Source organism: Crinia signifera, chromosome 1 (assembly GCF_055691185.1).
Source record: "Crinia signifera chromosome 1, ASM5569118v1, whole genome shotgun sequence".
Classification (NCBI taxonomy): domain Eukaryota; kingdom Metazoa; phylum Chordata; class Amphibia; order Anura; family Myobatrachidae; genus Crinia; species Crinia signifera.
Genome location: NC_139217.1, coordinates 425,935,387 through 425,962,544, shown reverse-complemented (window position 1 = coordinate 425,962,544; position 27,158 = coordinate 425,935,387). Strand labels below are relative to the sequence as shown.

The window sequence follows — 27,158 nt, the reverse complement described above, 5'->3', positions numbered from 1 at the left end:
ATTTTTTTATCTTATCCTATCTTTTTAATGTATTCTCTGACTTAGCCCATTAAAAAGATAGGATAAGATAATAAATTGTATCTCATCTGATTGGATGCCATTAAGGGCATACGATGCGATGCGATCCGATTTCTATCTTTTTAATGTATTCTCTGACTTAGCCCATTAAAAAGATAGGATAAGATAATAAATTGGATCTCATCTGATTGGATGCCATTAAGGGCATACGATGCGATGCGATCCGATTTCACTACGGTGCCGTACGTAGAAAATCTGGGCGCCCTGCTAGGAAACAAGTACCATTTTGTGTGTTATATGAACCTGTCCTAGTTACAGTACATTTATTGCCACTAGTTTTGTGTCTGGCCTGTAAAGTTGTGTCCATAACTCAAATTTCCTTGGATATGACATAACACGTGACACATTGTTGATTTTGTGTTTATTGTATAGGTTCTTTCTGAGCAGCGGGAAAAGTAGAGCAGGTAAAAAATATGAAATACAGATTGAGTATCCCTTATCTGAATATCCGTTATCCAAATTATTCCGAAAACCATACATTACAGAAAGTTAAAAAATTTTTTTTTTGTTAAAAGCACTACTGAGGACATCTGTACCAGCACTACTGAGGACATAATATGTAACTGCCACTAAATATGTGCAAGGACATGATTGCTTGGCATTCAAATTCAGTACCCAAGCCTTGACACAAACTTTGTTTCATGTTTTGAAACCTTGTTTCATGCACAAATAAAATATATTTGTGTGTATTTCATGTGTTTGATGTGTTTGTACAACATAAATGCAAGATACATCATTAAAATATAAAAATATTCTGAAATACGGAACAATCCATAATCCAAAAGTGCAAACTTTTGGCCTAAAAACAATATTGTGAGGTGTTCAGAATAGACTGCAAATGAGTGGAAATGAATGTTATTGATGTTAATAATACTGTAGGAACAAAAAAAATTATGTGATTTTAGCTGTTTTTATGTTTAGAAAAAAATAAAAATAAAGATCCAAAACCCTGAAAGGGTGGTTTTGGCAAAATCAATCCAGATCCAAAACAGAAAAGGAGATACAGATTTAAAACCAAAACACAAAACCCGAAAAGTGTCTGGTGCACATCTGTATATTTTATTATTATTATTATTATTATTATTATTATTATTATTATTATTATTATTATTATTATTATCCTTTATTTATATGGCACCACAGCACCCAGTTACAGAGTGCATAAAGGAATAAGCAAAATAGGAATCTGGAATTTACAGTTGAAAACAATAAAGGACAAGTACAATGTACATAAACATAGCTGCATAAGCAGTCAACACTGAAATAAGCATCAGGGTGGCAAAAAACCGTAGGATTAGGTTGCCACTAAAGATGATTTAAGTAAGAGAAGGAAAAGCACATTAGGGAACACAACTTACAGTACATTCTAAAGGAGAGGAACAGACATACAGGGGTAGACAGGAGAGGAGCAGACGCAGATGGAGTAGACAGTGAGCATGGAATGGAGGACTAGGATGAGATTTGGCTGGGTTTGGTAAAGGAGATGGTCTGTTGGAAGTTTTGAAGGGAGTTGGAGAGTCTGAGTAGGAGAGGTAGAGAATTCCAAAGAAAGGGAACAGCATGTAAAAAGATTTTGATTTAGGAGGCTATAATCAGTATGCAGGAGAGGCAGCATTCATTAGCGGAGTTAAGAGGATGGGTGGAGTGTAAAGCAGGGATGGGGAACCTTCTGCCCTCTAGCTTTTGTTGAACTACACATCCCAGGATGCCTTGCTACAGTTGTGCTATTTGGCAATCCTAAAACTGTTGCAGGGCATGTTGGGATGTGTAGTGCAACAATAGCTGGAGGGACGAAGGTTTCCCATCCCTGGTGTAAAGGGACATAAGGTCAGAAATGGAAGAGGAGTGGGTGAGAGCTTGTAAGTGAGTGTGAGATGCTTGAATTGAATTCTGAAAAGGTAGGGAAGCTATTGAAGCGCTTATAGGAGAGGGGTGGTGGATGAGCTGGGTTGCAGCATTGAGGATAGATTGATGTGGACAGGTGCATTTGTCAGATTCTAGATAAGAGGAGATCACATTAGTCCATTCTGACTAGTGAGTTCAGTCACTTGGAGGGTCATTCAGGAGACCCTAGAAGAAATGCAGGAGATAGTGGAAGAAATGCCTCCTGTGTTTAGCTAGGATCGGTGATCTGTATTGTGCGTAGTACCTGCATCCATCTCTGAAACAGGCCCAAAGTCCTACCAACCAAGGAACCTTCAAACAAATATCCTTTGGAACAAATATTTTAATACTTCTAGTTATGTGTAAGTTTGGTTAGTATCTGATTATAGCAAAAAATGTTGGATGAGATGAATTAACTAAATAAGCAGGTGAACCTATTTCTGTAAAGATATGTCATATCAGATAAGGATTGGACTGTCCTACAGGTGCACAGGGTAAATCCCACCCCTCCTCTAGTGGTCAGTAACTTGGAGGAGCAGGATCATGGCTGAACGTGGGTGTTTGGTTTGTTTCTATGGAAGCTAAACCAAGACTATTCCTCTTGCCAATCAAAGTGGGTGGTTCTGATAAGCCCACATCCCTTCCTTTGTCACCACATGTGATTGGTCATGTTCCTTGGTGGTGGCTGGCCACCAGGAATAGCCACACCTGTTGAGTTTGGGACTTTACCACTGCATTTCCTGGTGGACTCTTTATGTCCCATTGTGCCACTGGATGAGATTATATCAAGGTATCAAGCTGGCCACATATACTGTAACATTGCAACCAGTATCATAATATTTCTGCATATTGTAATGTTTTTACTTGAAAATTACAACAACTTGGTTATAAAGTTAGTACAGTCAGTAAGATCATTACATTATAATCAATGTTGTTGGATGACAGATGAATATCTTGCAAACCGCTAAGTTCAATGGTTGTACTCTTAATACAAGTGACTTACTGTATACAGTACTTCTAGGCCAACAATCTCCAGAGATACAACATATGTGCCAATCAGTCACAAGAATACAGTTGCATAGAATGAAGACAGGAACCACGCAGGTATGTCTTTGATTATTTAAAGGCTTTTATACTGAGTAGAATTCACAACAGGCAATCAGAGCAGAACTTCTTGAAATGGTCCAAAATCTAAATCACTGAACAAAGATGTACTAGATTTCACTAGGAAACAACTTCTTTAGCAAACAGTATAACTAGTTAAAATCCACCTACTGTTAGACGTCGCTGCAGGCATAAGACCTGTTGCTAAGCATTGACAGCCTCTGTCATACAGCCAAGCACTACTGTCATCTCAGCTTCTTTGTCAGAAGCACAGACAATGACAAATGCTGTTTCTCATCTCCTTCAGAGTAGCTGCAGATACCACTGCTTTATTCTGTGATTATGGCCCTTATTCTGGTTCACTCGCAAAGGCAAATTCCTTCTCAAATGGACAAAACCATGTGCACTGCAGGGGGGGGGGGGGCAGATGTAACATTTGCAGAGATATTTAGATATGGGTGAGTTATTTTGTTTCTGTGCAGGGAAAATACTGACTGCTTCATTTTTACACTGCAATATAGATTTCACTTTGAAGTAAAACCCCACCCAAATCTACTTCTCTCTGCACAAGTTACATCTGCCCCCCCCCCCCTGCAGTGCACATGGTTTTGTCCATTTGAGAAGGAATTTGACTTTGCGAATGAAGCAGAATAAGAGAAAAGACAAGAAAACCTGTGCTTCCTATTGGGATCTTAAACTTTAAAATGATGTTTTCCTTATATGAATGTCCTTTTCTTTAAAAAATCTTATGGTGTGGATTTCCCAATACAATTTCAATTATTAGATGAGATTTTCTAGAAGGATGTGCCCGTACCGTGTTTTGGCCTATCACCAGGCCAAGGATTAGCGCGTAGAATGGGGGTCACTTCCAACAAATCATCAAGGATATACGCCTTTAGAATTCCTCCTGCTTGTCCCTCAAAAACATAAATGTGAGGGACAAGCAGGAGGAATTCTAAAGGCGTATATCCTTGATTTGTTGGAAGTGACCCCCATTCTACGCACTAATCCTTGGCCTGGTGATAGGCCAAAACACGGTACGGGCACATCCGTCTAGAAAATCTCATCTAATAATTGAAATTGTATTGGGAAATCCACACCATGAAATTTTGTCTGTTTTATCTTTGAGGTGGTACGTTATGGACTAAAGATTTTTTGAAGAAAAGGACATTCATATAAGGAAAACATCATTTTAAAGTTTAAGATCCCAATAGGAAGCGCAGGTTTACCCCCATTTTTCTTGTCTTTTCTATTGTTACTGTAGTAGGTGGTACTACAGGGTTATTCTGGAACAAGATAAGGAATTGTGGGCGCTTGACTTTGTATGTTCAGATGGTGTGGATTTATCTCAGAGTAGATGGATAAAAAGAAAACACAATATGTGTATTAATAACACACAATCTCCAGAACAAGTATTAGGGGAGATAAATGGGATCCCAAATATTAGGAGCGTACCAGGACTCACAATGTGATGTGGTGCTGGACGTGTATAACGGTATCTTTTAAGGGATAACCACAGGTGCAGATAGGAATGTGGATACCAGATGTGAGTGGGTGGATACTCCAAGGTGCGTACCATTACTCACTAGGGAACGGGGGTGTATAAGCCTATAAAGGTATCTTTTAAGGCTATGATTCCTCCAGTGAACACACGAACATGCATCAGAATGGTCCCAATGAAAAGCGTACCAGTACTCACTGCTAAGGCAAGTGGATGACACTCATAAAGGTATCTTTTTGGTGAAGCAAGTCTCTCTTCACTCCACAGTTTCAACTCCACTCACAGTGAAATGGCATTTAAGATAATCTCCAAAAACACAATGGAGGAAAAAGTCTCAGTAAAAAGAATTTAATAATACAGCTTGCAGTGTGGCCAATAGGCCGTATAGCCACAGTAACAAGATAAAAAGCAAATAAAAACAGTAAACTCACTTAATTCCCTGGTACTACAGGGTTTACCTGCTGCATCCAAGTGGAAGCGCAAATTTTCAAACCTTTGCTCTCGAAGCAGAAAAAGAGCCTATGTGATTTGGCTTCAAGGTGATTTCATGCTATGATATCTTTGCCCCCTCATTGTATACCTGAATACATGCAGATCGGGACCTCTTGGATTACTATAGAAGAGAAGACATGAAGATGGACCACCAGTGTGTCTGTAGTGTAGAGACATAGGAGATGCAGTCTGAAGTTGTCCCATCAAGCTGGGAAACACCAAGACTTAGGGGGCTATTAAATCCAGGGTCAGAACTGTTTTGACACTGGCTGGTTCTTGGCCTGCTCGCCTGTTATTCAACAGTGATGAAGTCAATGGTGAAAAGGGGCGTGTCTACGCAAAACGGCCATGAATCATTGAGATACGTCCGTGATCTCTACAATTTACGGCCAATCTCGGCAGTCGGGTCCGTTCTGCCGAGATGCCTCTTCAATGCTGTGAGGAAAGACAGCATTGAACAGGTGCCCACAGCTATTTCCCCCAACGGAAATAGCTGCGCAGGATTGAATACCCTCCTTAGTGGAAAATAGGGAGAATTCCATAGATCATACCCAAAATATTGTACCTAACTAGCTTCAGCTACCTGTGAAACTTTTGGCACTTTATAAATATTTCATGTTCAATTAGGCAGAAGACTGTACGCCTCACTTTGTAATTCCAAACATGTCTCCTTCTGGATTATTTTTTTGTTATCTTCCCAGATCTCGCCTTGTTAAATGAATTCTGCTCTTGCCTGCTGCTTGCCTTGATCTTAGCTTGTTTATGGGCTTTCCTTTACCTGCTGCCTGTCCCTGACCTCTGATTGTATACTGGCCTTGCATTGCCTACTGGCAGCTTCAAATTGTATTTAGACTGTGTTCTTGACCTGCTTACTGAACTATGCCCTGTGAAAAACTCAGCCCTGTTATCAATCCATCTGAATGTAGACATGATGCAATCGTACTAATACCACACATAATAATTATTTGAAGTTATCTATGCAATACCTACACAGTCCCTTCTATCTGGAGCAGGGCCGTCTTTTCATATGGGCTTAATGGGCACTTGCTTAGGGGCCCCAGGTGTATAAGTGCCCTTTGCTGAGGGCCCCCTTTTCTTGGGATACCAGAATTTTGAAAATCGGCCCAGGGGAACTGGAAATATCCAACTTCAAAGTAGCAGTCCACAACCGACCTGTTAATTGCAATTCCCAGTCATATTTCTCAGGTTCTCTCTGACTTAAGAGTTTTTTTGAGAGTATATTCCAAAAGCTGGGACGCCTTTCTGTCGACACTAGCGGCTTGTCTCTATCATGCCCAGAACCAGAGATATCAGCCTTCCAGCAGCCGGTCCCTGCTCCAGATCCAAATGTCTGGTGTACAATTTTATATTTTTGTCAATGGATTGCTCTGGCTCCTGAGCTCTGATCCCTAAGTTCCCAGCACCTCCTGAAAGTTGGGACTCTAGGTTTTTATACTATTGAAGGCTAAGAAATCTATTTCCAGATAATGGTGATATCTGCAGTCAAACAAGCTGCCCTTCCACCGGAAAATGACAAATATTAAGCCCACTCCATTACCAAACCCTCCCCTTCGTATATAACACCCCCTACCTCCCTGGAAGTCATTTACAAGGGACCCTTCATTCAGCTCAGTGCCCCCCTCCACACGTTAGTGTTCTCCCTCCCACCACATGTGCAGTAATAGAGTAATTAGCAGAAGTTACTGCTCCAGGTCCTACATGTTGAGTGGAAGATAGAGCACCCACTGCCACCCGTGGGACATCAAAGCTGCTGCTGATAGCACCCCCCACCCCTAGGAGGGGAGAATGGGTAAGGGCCCCAGTGCATTGCTTTGCCCAGGGGCCCACACTGCTGTTAAGACGGCCCTGATCTGGAACATTGAGAACAGTACGCATCCATGTGTCAGAACATTGAGCAAAGACCTTGTGAAATAGATCTTTATTGGGGTTGGGTACGGAATTCCGGTGCTGAGAATGCAAAGGCCAATCACAACAGTTATACGGTTAATGTTCTTACTTACCATCTTCCCATGTTACATCAGCCCCACCTGCAGTGCATATGGTTTTGTCCATCTGAGAGTGATTGTGCCTTTCCGAGTGAATCAGAATAACCCCCACAGTCTCCAGTTCCTTACCAGCAACCCTACATAGGTGATCCTGTGACTATCCTGTGACTATTGGATGATCTTCCGCTATAGCTATCCTGTGACTATTGGATGATCTTCCGCTATAGTTCATAGGGCAAGGCAATTTTGACTAGCTGCACGTCTGTGTAGTCAAATTTTCTCAGTGCACTCGGCAGCCTGCCCGTGTGTACACCCCTTTAGAATAAAAACACGGAGAGTAGTATGTGCAGATCCGTCACATCCACTTGAGTACAGGCCAAATGGTATCCCTTAGTGACATAATGAAATGTGACTTATTTATTTCATAGGCTTGGGATGAAATTTAATGTCACATGTTGTATTATCCTTTAGAGTTATGAATTTGTGAAATATAAATGTACTTGTGTATTATCTGGGCGCCCGATTTTTTCATCGCATGCCACTACTTAAGGCATGCGATGTGATGCGATGCGATTTTTCATTGTAAAGACCCGATTTTTAATTGTATAGTCACCCATGGGTGATTTCATACCCACACTATCCAACTATGCATGGAGTTGATTTTATATAGTGTGGCGAGCGCAGCGCGCCACCGAGCCCGAAGCGTGGTGAGCGCAGCGAGTCCCGCTAGTGGACGCGGATTACTTTACATGTCTTCTGCGTCCCCTCGCTGCGCTCGCCACGCTTCGGGCTCGGTGGCTCGCTGCGCTCGCCACACTATATAAAATCAACTCCATGCATAGTTGGATAGTGGGGGTATGAAATCACCCATGGGTGAGTATACAATTAAAAATTGGGTCTTTACAATAAAAAATCGCATCACATGAATTGTATGCCACTATATTGCATGCGATGCGATGTGATGCAATACAATGAAAAAATCGGGCGCCCAGATATTACACATGTACCAAATAAATGACCTGTCATTATTTCCTTCCCTTTGTGGCATTAATATACTCATAATACTAATGTTTATTCCAGGTCTGTGAAAGTCTATCAGAAGAGGAGTCCTCTCAGTCCTTATTAAGGTCATCTTAGTTTAACTGCCGAAGTTCTGTTGTACAAAGTGAGAGTGTGTCAGTCTGTGGACCATGCAGAGTTGGACAAAAGCATAAATATTCCTGCTTCTGTGCATATAAGTTGCAATATAGGCTGGCAGGGCTGTAGAAAGAATTCTCGGGCCCCTGTAATGATATTTTGCGTGGGCAAGTCCATCCCCCTTTAAAATATAAGTATAAAAAGTGACACTGACCAGCAACGTAAGTGACATGTGCTCCTCAGCTAGGTTTAGTTCCAGGGAGGGGGAGCGATCTGTGCAATTTCCTCCTTCAAGCTAGAGGAGACCACTGAGACTACTGCAGCCCAGCACACAGCAACATGTGCTGGGCTGAAGAAAGACATGCAAGCTACAGGCTGGCATGTAAGGGATGGTGGTGAGTGGGTGTTTGGACCTTGGCCCAAGTAATTTGTAGCCTCTTCCCTCTTTGGGCAAAACTATAGGCTGGGGAACATGCTCTCTAATGAGGATGACTAGTAGCAAAGCAAGTGTATGTATAGGAGGCAGGTGCACTGCAGTATCCATACAACTCTACATTAGGAGTAATATACTCACTTATTTCACTGCATGCAATGTGGGATCATTTTATATATATATATATATATATATATATATATATATATATATATATATATATATATAGAAGAGAAGAAATATGCGGCACTCAGGAGTCTTCATAAAGTTTGGAGAATTTTATTCCACCAAACTTTATGAAGACTCCTGAGTGCCGCATATTTCTTCTCTTCTATATGGACTTACTGTTCTATGAAGGCACCTGAGCACTTGGTCTAAGCTGTACCACTGGGAGTGCCGGATCCTGTGATTTATATATATATATATATATATATATATATATATATATATATGTGCGGCATTCTGGACTGATGCGAAAGGACAACAACTACACAGCCAGTGCGATTGTGACGTTTCAGCCTTTACTTCGACAGTTTCCTGCTACATTCGGTCTGAACTCAGAAATTATTATGCACTCGCTACTGAAGTTTAAGCTGAGTGATGGATATATTTTTTTACAAAAAGCTATGGAGGCTGAGTTGCTCATTTAGCCCCTTGGGGGCCAAGGTGTCAAGCTTAAAGATCCACCTGGCCTCCAACTGCAGCAATGTTTTGCCTCTATCGCCTCCCCTAGGCAAGGGGGGGATCTGGTCGATGATTGTGTATCTAACTGTTGTCAGAGCATGATGTTGTGATGCAAAATGCCGGGCTAACGGCTGATCGCTAGTTCCCTTTTTAATGGCTGCTCGGATAGCCGAGTGATGGTTCGCCATCCTTTCTTTAAAGGGCCGTTCTGTCTTGCCCACATACACTATAGAGCAGGGGCAGAAAATTATATAGACGACGAAGCTGGATGTACAAGTTAGATTGAATCTTATGGGAATCCTAGCGCCGGAATGTGGATGGGGGAATATGGTTCCCGTCTGCATAAAGCTGCACGTAGTGCAGTTAGGGCATCTGACACAGCCTATTTTTGGCTCTCCCCAGGAATGTAGATTGGGACTTTTTACCTAGGTTGGTGATGTCAGTCTTGACTGATATCTTTTAAGTTCCGACTTCACTTGTACGCCGGCATCAAAGCTGATGTTGCCATATTGAGCTCCGGGTCGGACTTAACGATTGGCCATAGACTTTTGGCTTTCTTGATTCTGTTTGGGGTATCATTGGTGTAAGTGTTAACCCAAATAAGTTTGTTTTTCTGTTTAGCCACTTTTTCAGAGCTTTATGGTGTTGGATGTTTAAGGTGTTAACATCATACCCCCTGGCCTGAAATTTGCCCATCATGTTGTCTAATTCCTTCTTGGCCTCAGTGGGGTTACTGACAATGCGTAGCACTCTGAGGAATTGACTGTACGGGAGGGACATTTTACTGTGTATCGGGTGGGTGCTACTGGCCAAGACCAGATTGTTCCTATCGGTGTGTCTTATGGAGCAAATACTGCAAAAAAAAAAGGTGTATAAATTGTATACATCTACTGTGATGAATAAACAGGATTCTGGCAAAGTACCCAAGGCCTCCAGAGCCACCAACAATGAAGTGGTATCCTTCAAGAATGTAGGGAAGGATTGTATGACTGGTTGTATACTTATAAGGATTGTATACCGTATCTCTCGCACCATAAGACGCACTTTTTCTCCCAAAAAAATGTGTGTGGGGGGGGGGAAGTGTGTGTGTGTCTTATGGAGCAAATACTGCAAAAAAAAAAAAAAACGTGCAAAAAACTCCTGAATGCTGGTGCTGCACCAGCATCTCAGGAGCTGCAGCAGTGCCCGCTCCCCCCCCCCCCTCTCTTATCTTTTTAAGTGGGTCAACTTGCACAATCAGTGGCTGTCCAAATACTTTTTTGCCCCACTGTATATATATATAATTGGTGTCAAATTCCACATATGGCTAGGTGGCTGTTAATATTTTATGTACTGTATATAAAGTACAAGGTTGAATATTTTCAACCTTCAATTCTTAAAGTGTATAAAGCCAAAGCGCTGTTTCACCGTTCCCCATACCTGTCCAGAACATGGCAGTAGCATCGTCATCAGAGTTCCTGATCTGAAAGTAGAGAATCCAGCATATTTATTGAATGAGTCATGTGTGGATATTTGTTTTAATATCCTACTTGTTGAAAAAAAATGCATAATTGGAGAATTTTTAATAATTTTAGGAACTGGACAAAAGATTCTTTCAACCGCAACTCAATGACATCTAGCAAAGAAGGTTGTTACAACGGGAGTCTTTTGGATCAGAAATACTTTTCTGGTATGTTTCTAGAAAGTTGTTTCCTCCTATCGATAACTATGCCATATAGTTATGTTATCATTTTGCATGCAGAAAGCATTACTGTAGTGGGTGCATAATATTTCTTCAGTCGCCCAGTATCTGATCTATCCCATTGGCTGACAAGTCCCAGTTATTTCTTTGCCAGCAATGTGTGTAGAGACAGCTAATTGTAAGCAGCAACTATGCTTTCCTAGCCTTCAGATCTGGGAATGGGTCACCACTTGAGGATGTTCTCTGCAATATTACATGTTCCATAATATAAAGTGCATTTTTTTAGACTTACCAAAGAAACAGGACAGGTCATACATACCCCAATTTCATTCATAAAGACTCCATAACACAGCTGACATCCAGGCCAGATTTTATGGCCTGGATTTTATCCAACTATAGCGCAGTTTCATTTGCAAGAGGGTGAAATCATTCTTCAACTGTTTATACACATTCAGGTTTAGAAGGGCAGCACAGATGGCATAGTGGTTGGCATTAGTGCTTCACTTAAGAAAATTCACACTAGAAAGTATGTACTGTATGTTTATCCATTTTATAGGGAACAAAGGGGCACATGTATTAAGCCTGGCGAAGAGATAAAGTGGAAGGTGATAATGCACCAGCCAATCAACTCCCAACTGTCATATTTCAAACACAACTGATTGGCTGGTGCATTATCACCTCCCACTTTATCTTCACTTCATCTCTTCACCAGGTTTAATACATCTGCCCCAAAGTGCTTGATTCAGAGACGGTTGGTATTGCAGCTTCTCTCTCAACAGCGGTTGCGGAAATACGCAAATGTTAATCTCAGCTGTCCCTTTGTGCTTCACCGTACAGTGTAGTGTACAAGTACTGAGATTCCCACTTTCAGGCTTCGTGGTCTGAGCAATTGCAATGGAGATTGTAAACACTCCAACATCAGTTGCACCATTAACATTTGTGGTAGCCTAGGGTCTGCTCTAGCTCCTCTACTCAAATCCAAGTAAATATGGTCTCTGAAGCAGTGGATTTACAATTAGGAACACAGTAGCGTTCCCACACAAGTTTTTAATACGGATAACACACCCATAAAGCAGCCCCTCTATCATTCACTTTAGGTCACTTCCCAGTCTCCAATGCCCAGGGATTGCAAACGCATTTTCAAGTGCTATCGATGCTATCGAGAGCCGTTATGCCCAGCGTTAATGGCTCTCCTTATCGTCGCCCCAGGCAGTCCTGCAAATGAGCATCTCTCCCCCCAGCCGGCTGTCTGGGCATGCGCAAGATCTCGTGCGCAGCCCAGAGCCAGCAGCAGGGCTAGCATTGTCCCTGCAGTGGGGATAGGACAGTGCTAGCCCGAAGCTGTAACGCCTAGGCGGCTGTTAATACATCGCTCCGGCCGCTAATTACTGGGGGATTGCAAGGGACAGCCCCGCCAAGCGTTACTTGGCCGCCTGTCCCTAGCACACGTTAGTTGCATGGTTAGTACATTTAAACAAACATAATCCCCCCCAGAAAAAAACACTTAACGCTAGTTGATATATCTGCCCCAGTATTTAACATCAGTCCCTGCTCAAGTGGAGCTTACAATCTATATTCCCTACCACATGTAGTCCCTCTTGGGTTAATTTTTATTGGAAGCCAAATTAGCCTACCAGTATATTTTTGGATTGTTGGAGGAAACCGGAGTACCCAGAGTAAATCCACGCAAACACGGGGAGAATATACAAACTCCACACAGTTAGGGCCATGGTGGGAATAGAACCCATGACATCAGTGCTGTGAGGCAGTAACGCTAAACATTACACCATCCGTACTGCCCAGTAGCAGTAGCAGTCACATTGCATTCTCAGATACCTTCAGGTACCAATGTCAACTCATTCCTTTTTGATGTAACTTGGGAACTACATAATAATGTCTTGTACCTCAAGGGTGCCCCTCAGAACATAGGAATAATAGAAGTCTTATTTTAATACCACGTTTTCTCTTTATGTACTCTGTAACACATGACTAGCTGGGTTTCTGACAAAGTTATCTTGACTACAGATTTTCTGGCTGCACAGAAACTCCAATGAATAAATAAATAGGTAATCATTTGCATAAGTCAGCAGATGCAACATTGTGGTACATAGCTACATGTGTATATTTGTATAAACTGTATAAATATAACAGCAGAGAGTAAAGAAGGAAATAGCAGTTCACCTTTAGTTAAGCCCTACGGGCGACATGTACTAAGCCTGTAAAAGTGATACAATGGAGAGTGAGAAACCACCAACCGATCAGCTAACTGTCATTTTTCAAAACTGAACATATGTTCATTAAGAGCACAAATAAGTCCACCACTGAATGAAACCTTTAGTAGATTGCTGCACAAATGAATGCACCTTTCCATTGGAGCACAGTAGGTTCACGTTCCAAAAATAAACCTCTGTGGTATCACAATGGCACATAATGAGCATATTGAAAGTGACCTTTCCAGTATACATATTTTAGTGTCATTTGCAGTATGATGTATTCTAGTGTGTGTTTATCTGTAACACACAACAGATTTCCCCCTGTAGTCAGGGTAGTATTTCTGCTGTTTGTTTAGAATGAAGGACTTTGCAGTCAGGTATTTATTTGCCAATTCCTGGCAAACCCTTTGGCCTATATGTAATAGCATGCAAGATGTAGGCACAGGTGTTATTATTGCAGATTAGCCCATAGATTTAAAGTCAACCTGCTTTTGCCTCTTACGCCCTTAACATCGCAAATCCCACACTATTATACAGAAGGCGACCCAGGGTTACAGTTCTTATAACCTGGGTCGAATTGCCAGGTTGGTTGACTGGGGTTACTTCGACTTGGGTCCATACGTCACCAACCCGAGTCCGTGGTGCAATGTGAAAGGGGTAAATTATTGCCACTTTAAATCTATGTGCTGCAGTATATCAATGGAAGTTTGCCTGTGTCTGCTACTTGCAGGTTCTTAAGGCCCCCATACACTAGGGCGACTTGTCCTTAGGACAAGTCGCCCCCGACTTCCCCCTGAGCTTCCCTGGCTGCTCCCCGGGGGAGCTTGATTAGATTGGCACTAATCCCCAGCCCCCCCCTGCTCCCTCCACCGACGCGCCGCCCCACTAGGTCCCAAGTCGGGTGGTCGGACGTGCAGCAGGTCCGACCACCCGACGCAGATCCGATGCGCACGGGACCGCGCATCGGATCTGAGGGGACATCAAAACTAGCCGATTTTGGTCCGATTTCGGCCAGATCCGACTGATCTGGCCGAAATCTGACCAAAATCGGCTAGTGTATGGGGGCCTTTACAGAAGGGCCTACTGTATATGTAGAAATTAAGGGTATTTTTGTATGCAGCAAAACAACAAGATGATATACTTTTCCCCAAATTTGGTTTCACTATTCTATGGTTCGCTCGGTTATGAGTCAACAGTGTCTAGGTAGACACCAAATGGTCCACAGACAAAAGGTCGACACAAGCAAAAAGTCTCCAAGGAAATGGTTGACACATTTTTGGTGTCAATTGTAGATTTCATCATGAGCATTCCAAGTTTGTGTACTGCTTCGCTCCTCATGCATACCGATTCCAATTGGGAATCCACATGGATTGTAAAGTACAGTATGAAAAAGTACAAAACGCATGTTGACCTTTTATTGCGTCAAGCATAGTCATGATGACCTTTGCTTGTGTCAACCTTTTTCCCGTGTCGATCGTGTGCATGCGTCTTTTAACCTCTTTGTCCCTTTCATATTTATAGTCTGTGTATTTTCTCACTAAAGGATACATACTGTGTATGATTTTCTGCAGGTCTGTTTGAAGATTCTCAACATTTAATTCAGTCAACTGAATGTGAGGTCAGTTATTTGGCAATTCATTTACATTTGTATAAAATAAGAAACGGTGAAATTTAATAGGATGAGAGATTTAGAAAGTGAGAGATTTGGTAAGAAATCTCCAGGGTTTTTTTAAAAGCAGCAACCATTTACACCGCAAAATCAAACTGGTGTTTCAGTGTAAATGATTGCCGCTTTAAAAAACGAGATTTCTTACCAAATCTCTCACTTTCTGAATCTCTGCTCCTATTAAATCCCCCCCCCCCCTCTTCTTATATGTTTTACTATACCTCAGGTGACACACAGAGATAGAGGACCACCCCAGCATGGCCTCACAGATAGGGGGCCTGGCCTCAAGGCCTGGACCCCTTTTTTTCTACACTCATACCCTTTCGCACCAGAATAAATTACCGGGTTAAAGATTTTCAACCTGCGAATTTGATGAAAAACCCGAGTTTTTCTTTGGTGTGAAAGGGTCAACATGGGTCTTGACCAGGGTTGGAGTGCCAGGATTTAAGACCCATGTTGACCCTTTCACACCACAGAAAAACCTGGGTTTTTCTGAAAATTCCCAGGTTGAAAAGCTTTAACCCGGTAATTTTTGGGTGGTGTGAATTGAGGTCAGGCTACACCCGGCAAAATGACCCGACACTCAAAAATGCCGGGTATTTGTCGGGTAGCCAGTGTGAAAGGGGTATCAGTGGGTGCTGGAGATGCGGATTGTCCTCAGAGACCAGTCGGTATGCAGATTTGGCTCCTGCACTTTGATTGTTGCCGAGTGCGGCATGTAATGTTACCATTGTAAGCTGCCGCTTCCAGACATGTTTTACATTGAAATGTAAAATGGTAATGATATTAAAGGAAGCTCGGTGTAAAGTTACCACATAATCTTAGGTGGAGAACATTAGCCTGGGGCAGTTAGAGGCTAAGCATTGCATAGAACAGATACCAGGAAACACTACATACGTAAGAGTTAAAATGGTAATTAAGGTATATAATCAGGGTTATCTAAGTAACTAATGAATTTTTATATGTTTTTGAATGAAAAGCCTCTTTAATGTACCTAAAGTGTCTGTAATTCACTTACCAGTTTAGTTACCACAAAAGAAATGCCGTTTGCCTATCAAATTCTAAAGTTCGTAGGACCCACCTTCATCACCCCCAGATTAGGAGGAATCGGTGAGGTCCACTTTGGTAACCAGATAATGATAGCCCACAGAAGGGTAGAGGCATTTAATGGCAGTGCATCTGTCCAAGTCACAAAGAGCCTGATTCAGACCTGTTAGCTAGGCTGCGTATACTCCCCCCGTCGCCCGGAGTCCGCTCGCTAGCATGCGAGTGGATGTGTTCGCATACACATCCACTCGCATGCAGCCTAACAGAAGTTATAGTCGTTCACCATCGAATGATTTCTCTTTTGTTCGCTAATAATAGTCAGTCAAGGCCGACTTTTATTATGCCCGCAGATTGCCCAATTTGGGTCTGCCACCTGCCCCAAGCAGGCATCGCTACACCCGCAGGGGAACGCCAAACATTTTTTGGGCACGTAAATGGTGAGAATAATTATTCCACAAATTAATGGTGACAGATGATACCCCCCCTTTTTTACGAGCTAAAGATTCTCTTTGATATTAGTCTGTGTGGTCTGAGTTCTTTCCTGTCAGTCAGCAATTTCCCAATTAAGATTGAATTTAAGTGCAGAGTATTTACATATTTTTTGTAGTTTAAGTCCTCACTTGGGCCCTTATTCTGATCGGTGCGGCCGGATCCGAATATGCGGCCAGCACCGTGCGTCCTAAACCCCGCCTTCCATACGGATCGCCAACTCCGTCCGTACGTGGTAAGAAGCTGTCCGAACGGACCGCACGTGTATTTCTCATGAATACACCTCCTCCATCTCAGGGAACCTCCCCCATCATTCGATGGTCGCAGAACATCGAATGCAGGGCCGAGTGGTCCGCCAGCTCCCGCAACCTCAGACCACACAGGCATTTCTCCGTGCAAAAGCAGGGATCTGGGCGGGCAGCTGACATCCGGCAATGTCATATGTCCGCCCCCTACACGTGCATCACGGCCGCATTACCATACGTACGCCCAGCGTTTGCATGGGAACGCCCATGAAACGCGGGGTGTAAACATATGGTAATGAGCCCAAACAGCCCTTCACACCCCTCTCCACCCCCTGTTCGTAGTGTACACATTTCATGCGGAATGTGGCCGTGCGTCCGGCTCGCACATGCGCAGAGACGCCTCTGCACATGCGCAGACACAAAACATCGACGGCACGAACGCACGCGGATATTACCGCACCAACCAGAATAAGGGCCTTGGTGAGCACTGTTTCTTTGGTTTGTAGTTTATTTTTGTTACATGTGGGGACTAGTGTGATTTGTTTTTTTATATGGGGGCCAATAGGTTTTTTTTTTTCCTGTGGGGACCAATGTGTTTTGCCCTTTGGGGATCTCATGGTGTGCCTTGGCAATTATAAAATCTTATTTTGTGTGCCGCGAGGTAAAAAGGTTGAAAATCAATGATCTACAGTATCACAATGTTTATCTGCGACCTTACTCAAACTTGCATCCGCAGGGAGCATTGCAGTGAAACTACGAACGCAACGCAGTCCTTGGACTCACTACACCCTGTTTTCCTGAACACCGGCACCTCCCTAAGTGAAAGCCTATGCCTGTCAATCAAGCAAACACATTCACATTTTAGAGATGAGATTACAGGATCCGTTTTGCACATTTGTAGAATGAGTCCTGCATGTGTGCAGTTCCATATAATTGGAAAACTACGCAGGGCATCGCATTAGCAATCCATACTGAATTAGCTGCCTTGTGTACAGACTGGGTACAATTGTGACCAAAAAATGTGTGTCATTCTGGGCATGATTCAAATGCGTTCGCTAACTGACAGCAACTCCAATGTGAGCAATTATTTGCTACAGAGTGTAAAGCTCCGTAGACAATATATTGCTCAGTGTCCCGTTTTCATCAGCGACCAGAGATGGTTGCTGATAAAAACGAGTCACTGCCAGGGGAAGAGGCAGGGGAAGCCTCTGGTCGCAGGAGCATGCTCCTCCGACCAGCGGCCACCCCAGGGCTGGTCCGCATGGACACCGTATACGTGTACTGCTTCCACCTCGCACAGCTCTCTTCGGGCATGGTGCATCGCTGTGCTCGGAACATGATTATATTCTCCCTCTATGCCCAGTATGAACAACACGGCTTAAATGAAAATATCGGGAAAAATTGATGTCAACATTTTATCATGTTGACCTTTTTCATGTGTCGACATTTTGCCTGTTGACTATTAGTGGTCTACGTATTGACTGTCGACCTATCGACTACATCCCATAACAGGCATATCAGTGAAAGGCTGCATTCTAAAATGCTTAGCTCATGTTCAGATGGACACAATGGGGCTTCCTATAAAGATTCTTTATTGTCTACTGAATAGAACATGATGCTCAAAATAAACTACACACAGGCTGTTCCTTTTATCAACAAGGTGGAAAGTTGGCATATTTTTAGAAGAACTAAAGATGCGGGTTACCATGGTGACTACCAGCAATGTCACAATAGTATTATAGCTCAATTAAACAACTCAAACTGCCTCATTGCCTCCAGTCCTGGCACCTTAATAAGTATACATTATGGGTGCAAAACTACTTGGTGCTTTTAGTAAGTAGAATAGTCAGTTTTTCAAAGGAAACCTACCAAATAATGTGCTAATATGTACATATTTACTAGGGAGTCGCAACAGCAACAATGGTTGCAGTCATTTACGTGAAAGGCAGCAATATAGTACCTATAGCATAACCCTGCAAAAAAAAAGGAGCAGGACTTGATCACTGCCCAGCATCACACAGGTGCATTACAGCCCATACGCATGTGCAGTGCATCGATAATAGGCCTGTTCAAAGTTGTGTCAGGGCTCGGGTCACTGGTGTACCCAGCAACCTCCACTGGCTCACTGCTGCCGCAGCCAGGTACACCACTTCCTCCTGCCATGTCCAGTCAGCCAATGACTGTTGCCACTACTCTACCCTGGTTACTGCATCCCATGCGTGTATCCCAAATTTTGCCCGTGTAGCCCCCTTTGCTGGAATGAGTACCCTCCCTTTATTAGACTCTACCCACTGTGTGAAGCTTCAAAGAGGCTTTGAAAACCCACTGGTACATTAAAGCATACCCTTCTTCACAATCTAGTAGGGAGGGTGCTCTCCCTACCTTCTGCCCCATGTCCTGGGGATCCCTGCCATGCTCGCTTCTTGCCTGCAACCTGTCTGGAGAGTGGTAGTTGGGGGGGAGCAGGTAATCACAGCTGAGCCTGCACACATCGGGCCTTATTCTGGTTGGAGCGGCCGGGCCGTACGCGTACGTCCCGGGGTTTTTTATGATCTGCGCATGTGTACATTCGCTAATGCGCAGGCGCGAACACTCCACAACGCTTACGGACGGGTCTCTACGTGCGAAAAAACCTATACGCGAGTGTACGGGCATTGGGGGCGGCATAGGGGCGTGATGAGGGGAGCGGCCGAAATAATGAGGGAAAATGGGCGTAAATATGGGCGTACACGGGGGTGTGCACCAAAAATGAACGGTGCTACTACCGCACGATCGACTAAGGCACCGTTCATTTCGGACACAAAACAGGCGGCCGCCAACCGCCATCTCAAATCACCCCTACAGATACCGCATGCCAGCGTGCGCCTGGGTTTGCTAATTTACGCTGATTACTACCAAACACATACACCTGAATGTAATAACCAATGCTGCAGTCTATTAAGTCCAAACCATGATTTCACTACCTGCAAGCCACACACAGCACTCAAACACATTGGAAGCTTATCTTTCTATACTTCTCGACATTTAAAGGTTTGTTTAATTTAAGGTAAGAATCTTTTTAAGACCTGCTTATATATGCTAAGGTAGGTATTTGTTAAACAGTTATACACATTCACTACGTGCTTTCATAGACTTTACACAGTAGCACACTCAATCTACACAAGTCGACATGTGTCAACGTGTTCACTCTAATACAAACATAGGTTTTGTATTTATGATACAGTAACATAAACCACATCTAACACCTACAAAGGATGTTTCAGCAATGTTTTAAGCCCATGGGCACTATTTTGCCCATTAATTAATTCAATTAATTAATTAATTTTCATAATTATAGTTGAAAGGCAAGATTTGCAGGTCCATATATGTGAAGGGTATGCCAGCGTACACGGACGTACGCTCACTCTCACGAGCGGTGACATAAGCTGACTTTTCTATTGAAAACAATAGGGACCCGTCCGTGCAAGCTGGCGTACGCTCAGATAGCCGCAAGAAGTCGGTGGGAAGACGGCCGAGAGACATCCGTAAACGGTGGTGTACGCTCAATTGTACGCCAGTTGTCGGAGTGTAAGGGCTGGCCCGTCCGTGTACGTTGGCGTACGCACATTTGTACGCCACTCCCCTTCGACGTTGTTTCTGCCCGTACGTATGCGGCTGAGTTGTGGGTGGACTTAACCCCAACGGCCGCGTACGGATAGCGTACGTTGTTTTGGAACGTACGCACGTTTGGCCGCTCCAACCAGAATAAGGCCCATCATCTCTTCAGTGCAGGGAAGAGGGAGTAACGGCAGGCAGGATGCCAGGGGTTGCCCAGCTGTTGGTAGAGGGCTGGGCATGCCCCCGAAAATGGGAAAAGGGGTGGGGGGCACTAGATCACACCCCTTTTCCCAAGGCCTCACCCACCCCCTTAGTCCCTCCCCTTTTTGGGCCTTCGACAATACACGTCCCGAAAAAAAAAAAAACCAGCAAAGTTGGGAGGCATGTTCTAGTGTGTACACAATATATTGTTAACAGTGATCGTTACTGCCCCGCTCTATTGTAAATGACAGCATGCTCTTGGATGTGGCCACTAAACAATATCATTAGAAAACTGGTTAGTGAGTATGCACTATATCTTTTATCAGGGAGTTCCAGGCAAAACCCTTGATGGATCGTCTAATATGTGTACAGGGCTGCCGAAAGGTGGGGGGGTGTGTACTAATCACCCGGATCCGAGCTTGCTGGAGGGGCCTGGCGGGGGCCCTGGTCTGACCTCCCACTGCATCCTTCCCAGGCAGCAGCAGCACACACCTCTACATCATTTGCAGGCTCAGCATGAGCATTTTACTGACAGCTGTCAGCACAGCACATAGTTATGTGCTGCTGTAGGTGTGTGCTGCTGAGGGGGGGGGGGGCAATAACACCCCCCCCCCCTCGACTTTTCAGTGGTTTTTCACATCCTCTAAACCTTTTGGGGGCGTGGCCTAATTGCGGATGGTGGTCACGCCTCCAGCAATTAGACCACACCCCAAAATTTTTACTGGGGCCCGGCATAGCTGTTGGCGGCCCTGTATGTGTAAGCACAAAAACAAATGTATTTACACCTCTAGTCTAAAAGTTCCTGTACAATAATCTCAAGAGTAAGAACATAATATTGAAAAGATAAAGATAAAAGGTTGAGTATGCCTTATACAAAATGCTCGGGACCAGAAGAATTTTGGATATCGGATTATTCCGTATTTCAGAATATTTTTATATTTCAATGATGTATCTTGAGGTATCTTGCAGTGCATAATACAAGTTTTCAAATCATGAAACACAGTTTGTGTACTATCGCAGGCACTGAATTTAAATGCCAAGCATTTTCTTGCACATATTTAGTAATTAGTGCCAGTTACATACAATATTATGTCCCCAGTAGTGCCAGTTACATACAATATCATGTCCCCAGTAGTGCCAGATACATATCATGTCTCCAGTAGTGCCAGTTACATATCATGACCCCAGTAGTGCCAGTTACAAATTATGACCCCAGTAGTACCAGTTACAGATATCTCCATATCTTCCACTTTCTGGAATTTATGGTTTTCTGAATAATTTGGATAATGGATACTTGGATAAGGGATACTCAACCTGTATATACTATATATAGCACAGAATGGCAGCTTTTGTTGAATTTATTGCTGTTGTCAGTTTGTTTTTATGATCACTGCTTCCTCCATTTTTAGCAGTTTTCATTATTTCTTTTTTCTATAGTTTGTTACATAATACTTTAGTATTCCAGCTCTATGCCATTGGCCCCTAGGGTAATCTCATACAACCTGTGTATGCATAAAGAGGACATATCAACCCTATTGATGGTTAATCTCCTTTGGTTTGCATTCCTGATTGTGTCACCACAAATATGTAATTAAAAAAAAAAATTAAAGAAGTGGAAAATTATCTTAAGTGGATTAACGGCTTGAAATTAAACAATTAAAACCTGTAAACTGTGCCAAGGACAGATATTTGTTTTTCTAATTAAGTATTTATCATTCAGTTGGACTACTTGGAAGTCTGGTTGTTTTGATCTAGATCAGTGGTTCTCATCTCCAGTCCTCATGTTACCTCCAACTTACTATGCTTTGTAGATTTATGTAATCATGCAAAGGTGAGTTATACCCCTTTTAGATTAAAATGCTTTCACACTGATCCTGTCACACGCAGCTGCGGCGGTGCGCGGCGGGCATATTACTCACCCGTTCGCGCCCGCCGTCGGCTAGCGTGTAGTGGTCTCCGGGTCAGCGGCAGCGGGCAGCGGCAGTCTGGTGGGCAGCAGGCAGCGTGGGACGCCGACAGGTGTAGCAGTGTGTGCTGTAATGGCGCCGGGAGGCCGGCGCCGCCATCTTGGTTAAGGGCAAATAGCAGATTGGCCCAGGTCTGAGGTTTCCGCCCATACTGACCTGACAGCCAATGGCAGCCGCCCTCTTGGGATATAGGGGATCTGCCTAGGGCTGTTCAATGTCCGTACAAAGAGTCTCCCGAGGCGTTCACAGCTCCCAGCTGACTCCGGCTCTCTGACTCACCTCTCCTGACCTTGGTGCCTTGCTCGTGCTCTGTGCTGGTCTAGACTACTGCTTAACCCCATCGCTGCCAGTTCTCTCCACAGTCTGGCCTCTGTCTGTATCCCTGAGCTTCCTGGCCTAGCTCTTCAAGTCTCCTGCTTCCAAGCAATTCTGCAATCTTCATTTCATCATTCATCTTCTTCCAGTCTTCAAGGATCCTTCATTTACCATCAAGTACATTCTCTTTCCGGATCCTCTTATTCTTCAAGACCCCTGCCTGTCGTCCTGTGCTATTGAACTGTCATTATTCAAATGAACTTTCTTCTTCTAAAAGTCCCTTGCTGGCTCAAGTATTATTTACCACTAACTGCCACTTAAAGAAAGTATTCAAGTGTGTATTGTTTTCATTGATGAATTCTATTATTAAACCTGCACGATTTAATCCTTCCTCCTCTGATCCGCCTCCGGTTGCTACACACCACACGACTTCATCCAGCCCTTCAGTTGTGACAGATCCCTTTCAGACTGGCGGCTTTACCAGGCTTCTTGCAGAGCCAGCGATGTCACTGGACAAGTGAGCAGTACCAGTGCTAGAAGATCATCTCCTAGTGCTTGCTCTTGGTGTGCTGTAAATAGACCCTTCTCAAGAACAAACCTTCAAACTAGCTGTGCTGGATTCCTGGGTCAATGGACTTGGGTTAACCCTTTTCTATTGAAATGCAACCTTGGCTGTGTATGCAGAGGCGACCTGAGAAAGAGAGAGAGTGTAACATGCAGGGCAGGCCATGGTTCAGTGTCAACAAGGCTTACCTGGGAATAAGTGCAGTGTAAACAGGGTATGACCCAGGTTGCAACCAGGTTCGAAAACCAGTTTTTGGTGGAAAAGCCAGTTGCTGCGCTAAGTGTCTCTAATAACCCTTTTACACTTCCTTGAAAAACATGGGTTATTGCAGATGAACACACATCAACCTGGGATTTTGTTCAGTGGAGAAAAGTCCATAGAAACCCCCTTGGGTCCAGTTACCCAGGAATCTAACCCAGGTAGCAACAGAGTTAAGGGTGCAGTGTAAATGGGTTACCTGGGTTGTCAGACCCAGGACCGTTTATAGCATGATGAGAGCCCATACATCTCAAATTGAAGTGTCCCTTGGGCATTTGGGGGACACGAAAGGTTGGGGGCTTTGACACACTGTCAGCGCTGCTGTCAACCCTGCAATGCAGACAGCAGCACGGGCTGGATAAAAATATGTGCCAGAGGCTGGAGGCAGCCCAGCAGCTTCCAGATTCCTGGGCTTGTCCCCAGCGTTATGTAGGCAACATCCATGAGGTAAGTGGTCACATGGTACAGAGGTCACGCCCCAAGGGTCCTAATCTGCCAGTGTTCCTGTCACTAGGAAATTATATAATTTCTAAAAGCCAGTCAAAAGTCACTGCACATGGGTGCAGTGTAAAGGGCACCAACCCGGGAATCTCCAGGGTTGGCGATGCAGTGGAAAAGGGTAAAGTCCCAGATGGTACAGTGATGATAAAGAGAACGGTGATAACATACCTGTCAATCACCTGTGTTTGAAAAATGGCAGTTAGGGACTGATTGGCTGGGGCGTTATTGCTTTGCACTTATTACCACTTTATCTCTTTACCAGGCTTAATAAATCTGACCGTAGGTTTCAAATTCCAGGTCAGAATAGAGATATGAATTACCCTCCTCCCAATGATTTCTTAAAACCTTTTAGCCACTGCTGGGTTATTGCCAAGTTAACCAGATCACAGGTTGTTGTAAAAGGTTTTTAGAAAAGTGATTGATGGATATGTGTCTTACTGGGCATGTCTTCACCTCTAGACTAAACCAGGAATGTCATTTGAAGGGGGGACATTTACTAAGATGGGAGTTCTATTTCAGATGGGATTTTGCTATGGGAAACCAATCAGATACTATCTATTATCTTCTCGAAGATGCTAAATAAAGAAGTAGATTCTGATTAGTTGCCCATAGCAACATCCCAGCTAAAATAGACCTCCCATCTTAAGGCCCCATACATCGGACAATGTCGGATGGGATGTCAAATGCATCCGATTTGGGCCAATTTCTCAGCCCGATCCATTGGAATCAGGCAAAATCAGCCCAAATTGGCACCTTTAAAGAATTCACCTCAAAATGTCTGGCAGCTGCCACGCAGGAGTTAAGCATTCCATTCATTAAGGGAGAACTGAATACAAGATACCTTCTCTTATATGGCCCTTCCCAACTGGTGACCTAGATTTCCACTAACCTCAATATATATATATATATATATATATATATATATATATATATATATATATATATATATATATATAGCATTGTAGGCATGTATTTTCTATTCTCATACTGTAGCTATTGTATTTTTTATTTTGTGTACAGATTACTTATCTCAGTTCCGTCTATTATCTTCCTTGCATTGTATAAATTGTCATCAGAGCTTTCTTTGATCAACTGAAATAAACACATATATTTAAGTATTCTTGATGGCCAAAAGGTATTGTGTATGCCTAACTTGGATGTGTTATTATTCCAGTTGCAATGCCCACACGTCATTGTTTATGAAGCCTATTCTGTGCCCGATGATGTCCCAAAGTAATTTGTCATCATCACAAGAGGAACAGATATGCCAATGTTATTTCCCCTCACCATTTCACCAGTGTAACTTAAGTTCAAAGCTCTGCTGTTGAAAATAATGTGCCCTCATTTGTACTGTAGGTAATCTGTTATCAAAGTAGTGCAGAAAAAACTCACACTACAACCTCACACTACACTCACACTACAACCAGGGTTAGGGCGATTGGTTTAGGCAATTCATTTTTCATTGAACACACCTGAAAGTAAAGATGTTTTGGTTTTTTATTAACAAAATGATTTAGTGATGAAACCTCCAAGCACCCTTCATCATATAGACACGTCTTTTAGGTAATCCAGCGCCCACTAAAACAGGAAGAACGTTTGTACTACAATTATCAGATATTGATATCTCTGTATCAAGAGGGTGATTCAGTATGGCTCGGAGTCGGAAGGGACCAAATTCGGTCCCATTCCGATGGTAGGGGTTTCATATATGCACATGTTCAGACCCCCTGTGCGAACGCCTTTGGTGAGTAGCACACTTCAGTTGTAACCAACATTGATTGCAGTTTCCTACTTAGTAGGTTTTCAGGGGTGTGCTACCACGGACAAAAGGTTTAGACTTTAATACGGAGTAAAGAGAATAGCTTGTCTTATGGTGGTGCACCATTTATAATCATGAGACATAAAACATACCTTTTATTATTTATTTAGTTAAAAAAATCTGTGAAATATAACGAACAAACATGTAACACAAATACAAGTGTGAGTTAAAAATGGCTCGTGCGGGTTCTCAATCAATTACCTTACTAATACAATTCTGACACAATTTTATATATTCCCTCTGATGCTTAAGTTAAGTCTAGGGGAGACTGTGTCTTTATTGAAATAATGGTTGTGGACTGTATACAGTAGCCGTGCAGCTCCAATAGTAACTCCTCTATTCTGCCCCACTCTGTGTGGTTAATAGAGTAATGGTACCCTAGTACTTCTGTATCTTATATTGTGGAAGGAATGGGTGTCCATACATATGGAGTAGGTAGCTGCAGGATTTCCAGGCACCACAATTGGCAGATATCGTGCAGACAAATTGCAGAGTGACTGTATGCCTAACAAGCGCAACTGCCGTGTGCTGCGTTCATGCGGGCATGAGAAATATCACTGTCAAACCAGTGTCGCTATGTGGTGCCGCCACTGCCGCTAGTCACAGACTCTTCCTGTAAGGGACGAGTTCCTGTGTTGCCGGCTAGCGTGCACCCACCGTCACACCCAGCGCCGTTGGTATTGCACACAGTTAGCTAGGGTGATAAGCGATCTGGTATCTAAGTACATTAGAGTCCTGAAAAGGACTAGTAAATACAGTCACAAACAATAGGTAATAGTGAGGGAACGTCCGCACGGCCAGGTCAGCCGGCGTACGCTTCGCAGGTCTTCTTCAGGGCCTAATCTAATTCTAAATCTAAATCTAATTCTCTCTGCACAAGTAAAATCTGCCCCCCTGCAGTGCACATGGTTTTGTCCACCTAAGAAGGATTTTGTCAGAAAGAGTGAACTAGAATAAGGGCCTTAAATGCATACCTTAGTGTTGCATATTTATGTTCAGTATTTAGTTTTTTTCTTTTTTGCTGTGTTGACCGGCTTTTTCTTCCAGCACATTTCATTGTATGTTTACTTTGTGTAAAACTGCATATGACAAATAAATGAAACTTGAACTTGCATGGGCAGGGGGCATCCCCATGAAAACACTGGCCGTTCCCCTGCGAATGCAGGCATTATATGCCCTGTTTGGGGCAGGCAGCTAAAGTCACATATTAGCACCCACTCCGTCTTTGGCGGATAGCATCGGAAATATAAGTCAGTTTTCACAGACTTTTATTTC

The 27,158-nt window shown here is 43.3% G+C and overlaps 1 protein-coding gene across 8 annotated transcripts in view; it reads left to right on the top strand.

Moving 5' to 3' along the window:
* ANKRD31 (ankyrin repeat domain 31) overlaps positions 1-27,158 on the top strand; it is a 188,853-nt gene that overhangs the window by 30,407 nt on the left and 131,288 nt on the right. For all 8 annotated transcript variants that reach the window (XM_083151923.1, XM_083151922.1, XM_083151925.1 and 5 more), the window contains exons 3-7: positions 451-482; positions 2,984-3,066; positions 8,146-8,192; positions 10,894-10,988; positions 14,785-14,831. In XM_083151923.1, the coding sequence (XP_083008049.1) occupies positions 451-482; positions 2,984-3,066; positions 8,146-8,192; positions 10,894-10,988; positions 14,785-14,831 (304 nt within the window). The remainder of the gene's footprint in view (positions 1-450; positions 483-2,983; positions 3,067-8,145; positions 8,193-10,893; positions 10,989-14,784; positions 14,832-27,158) is intronic.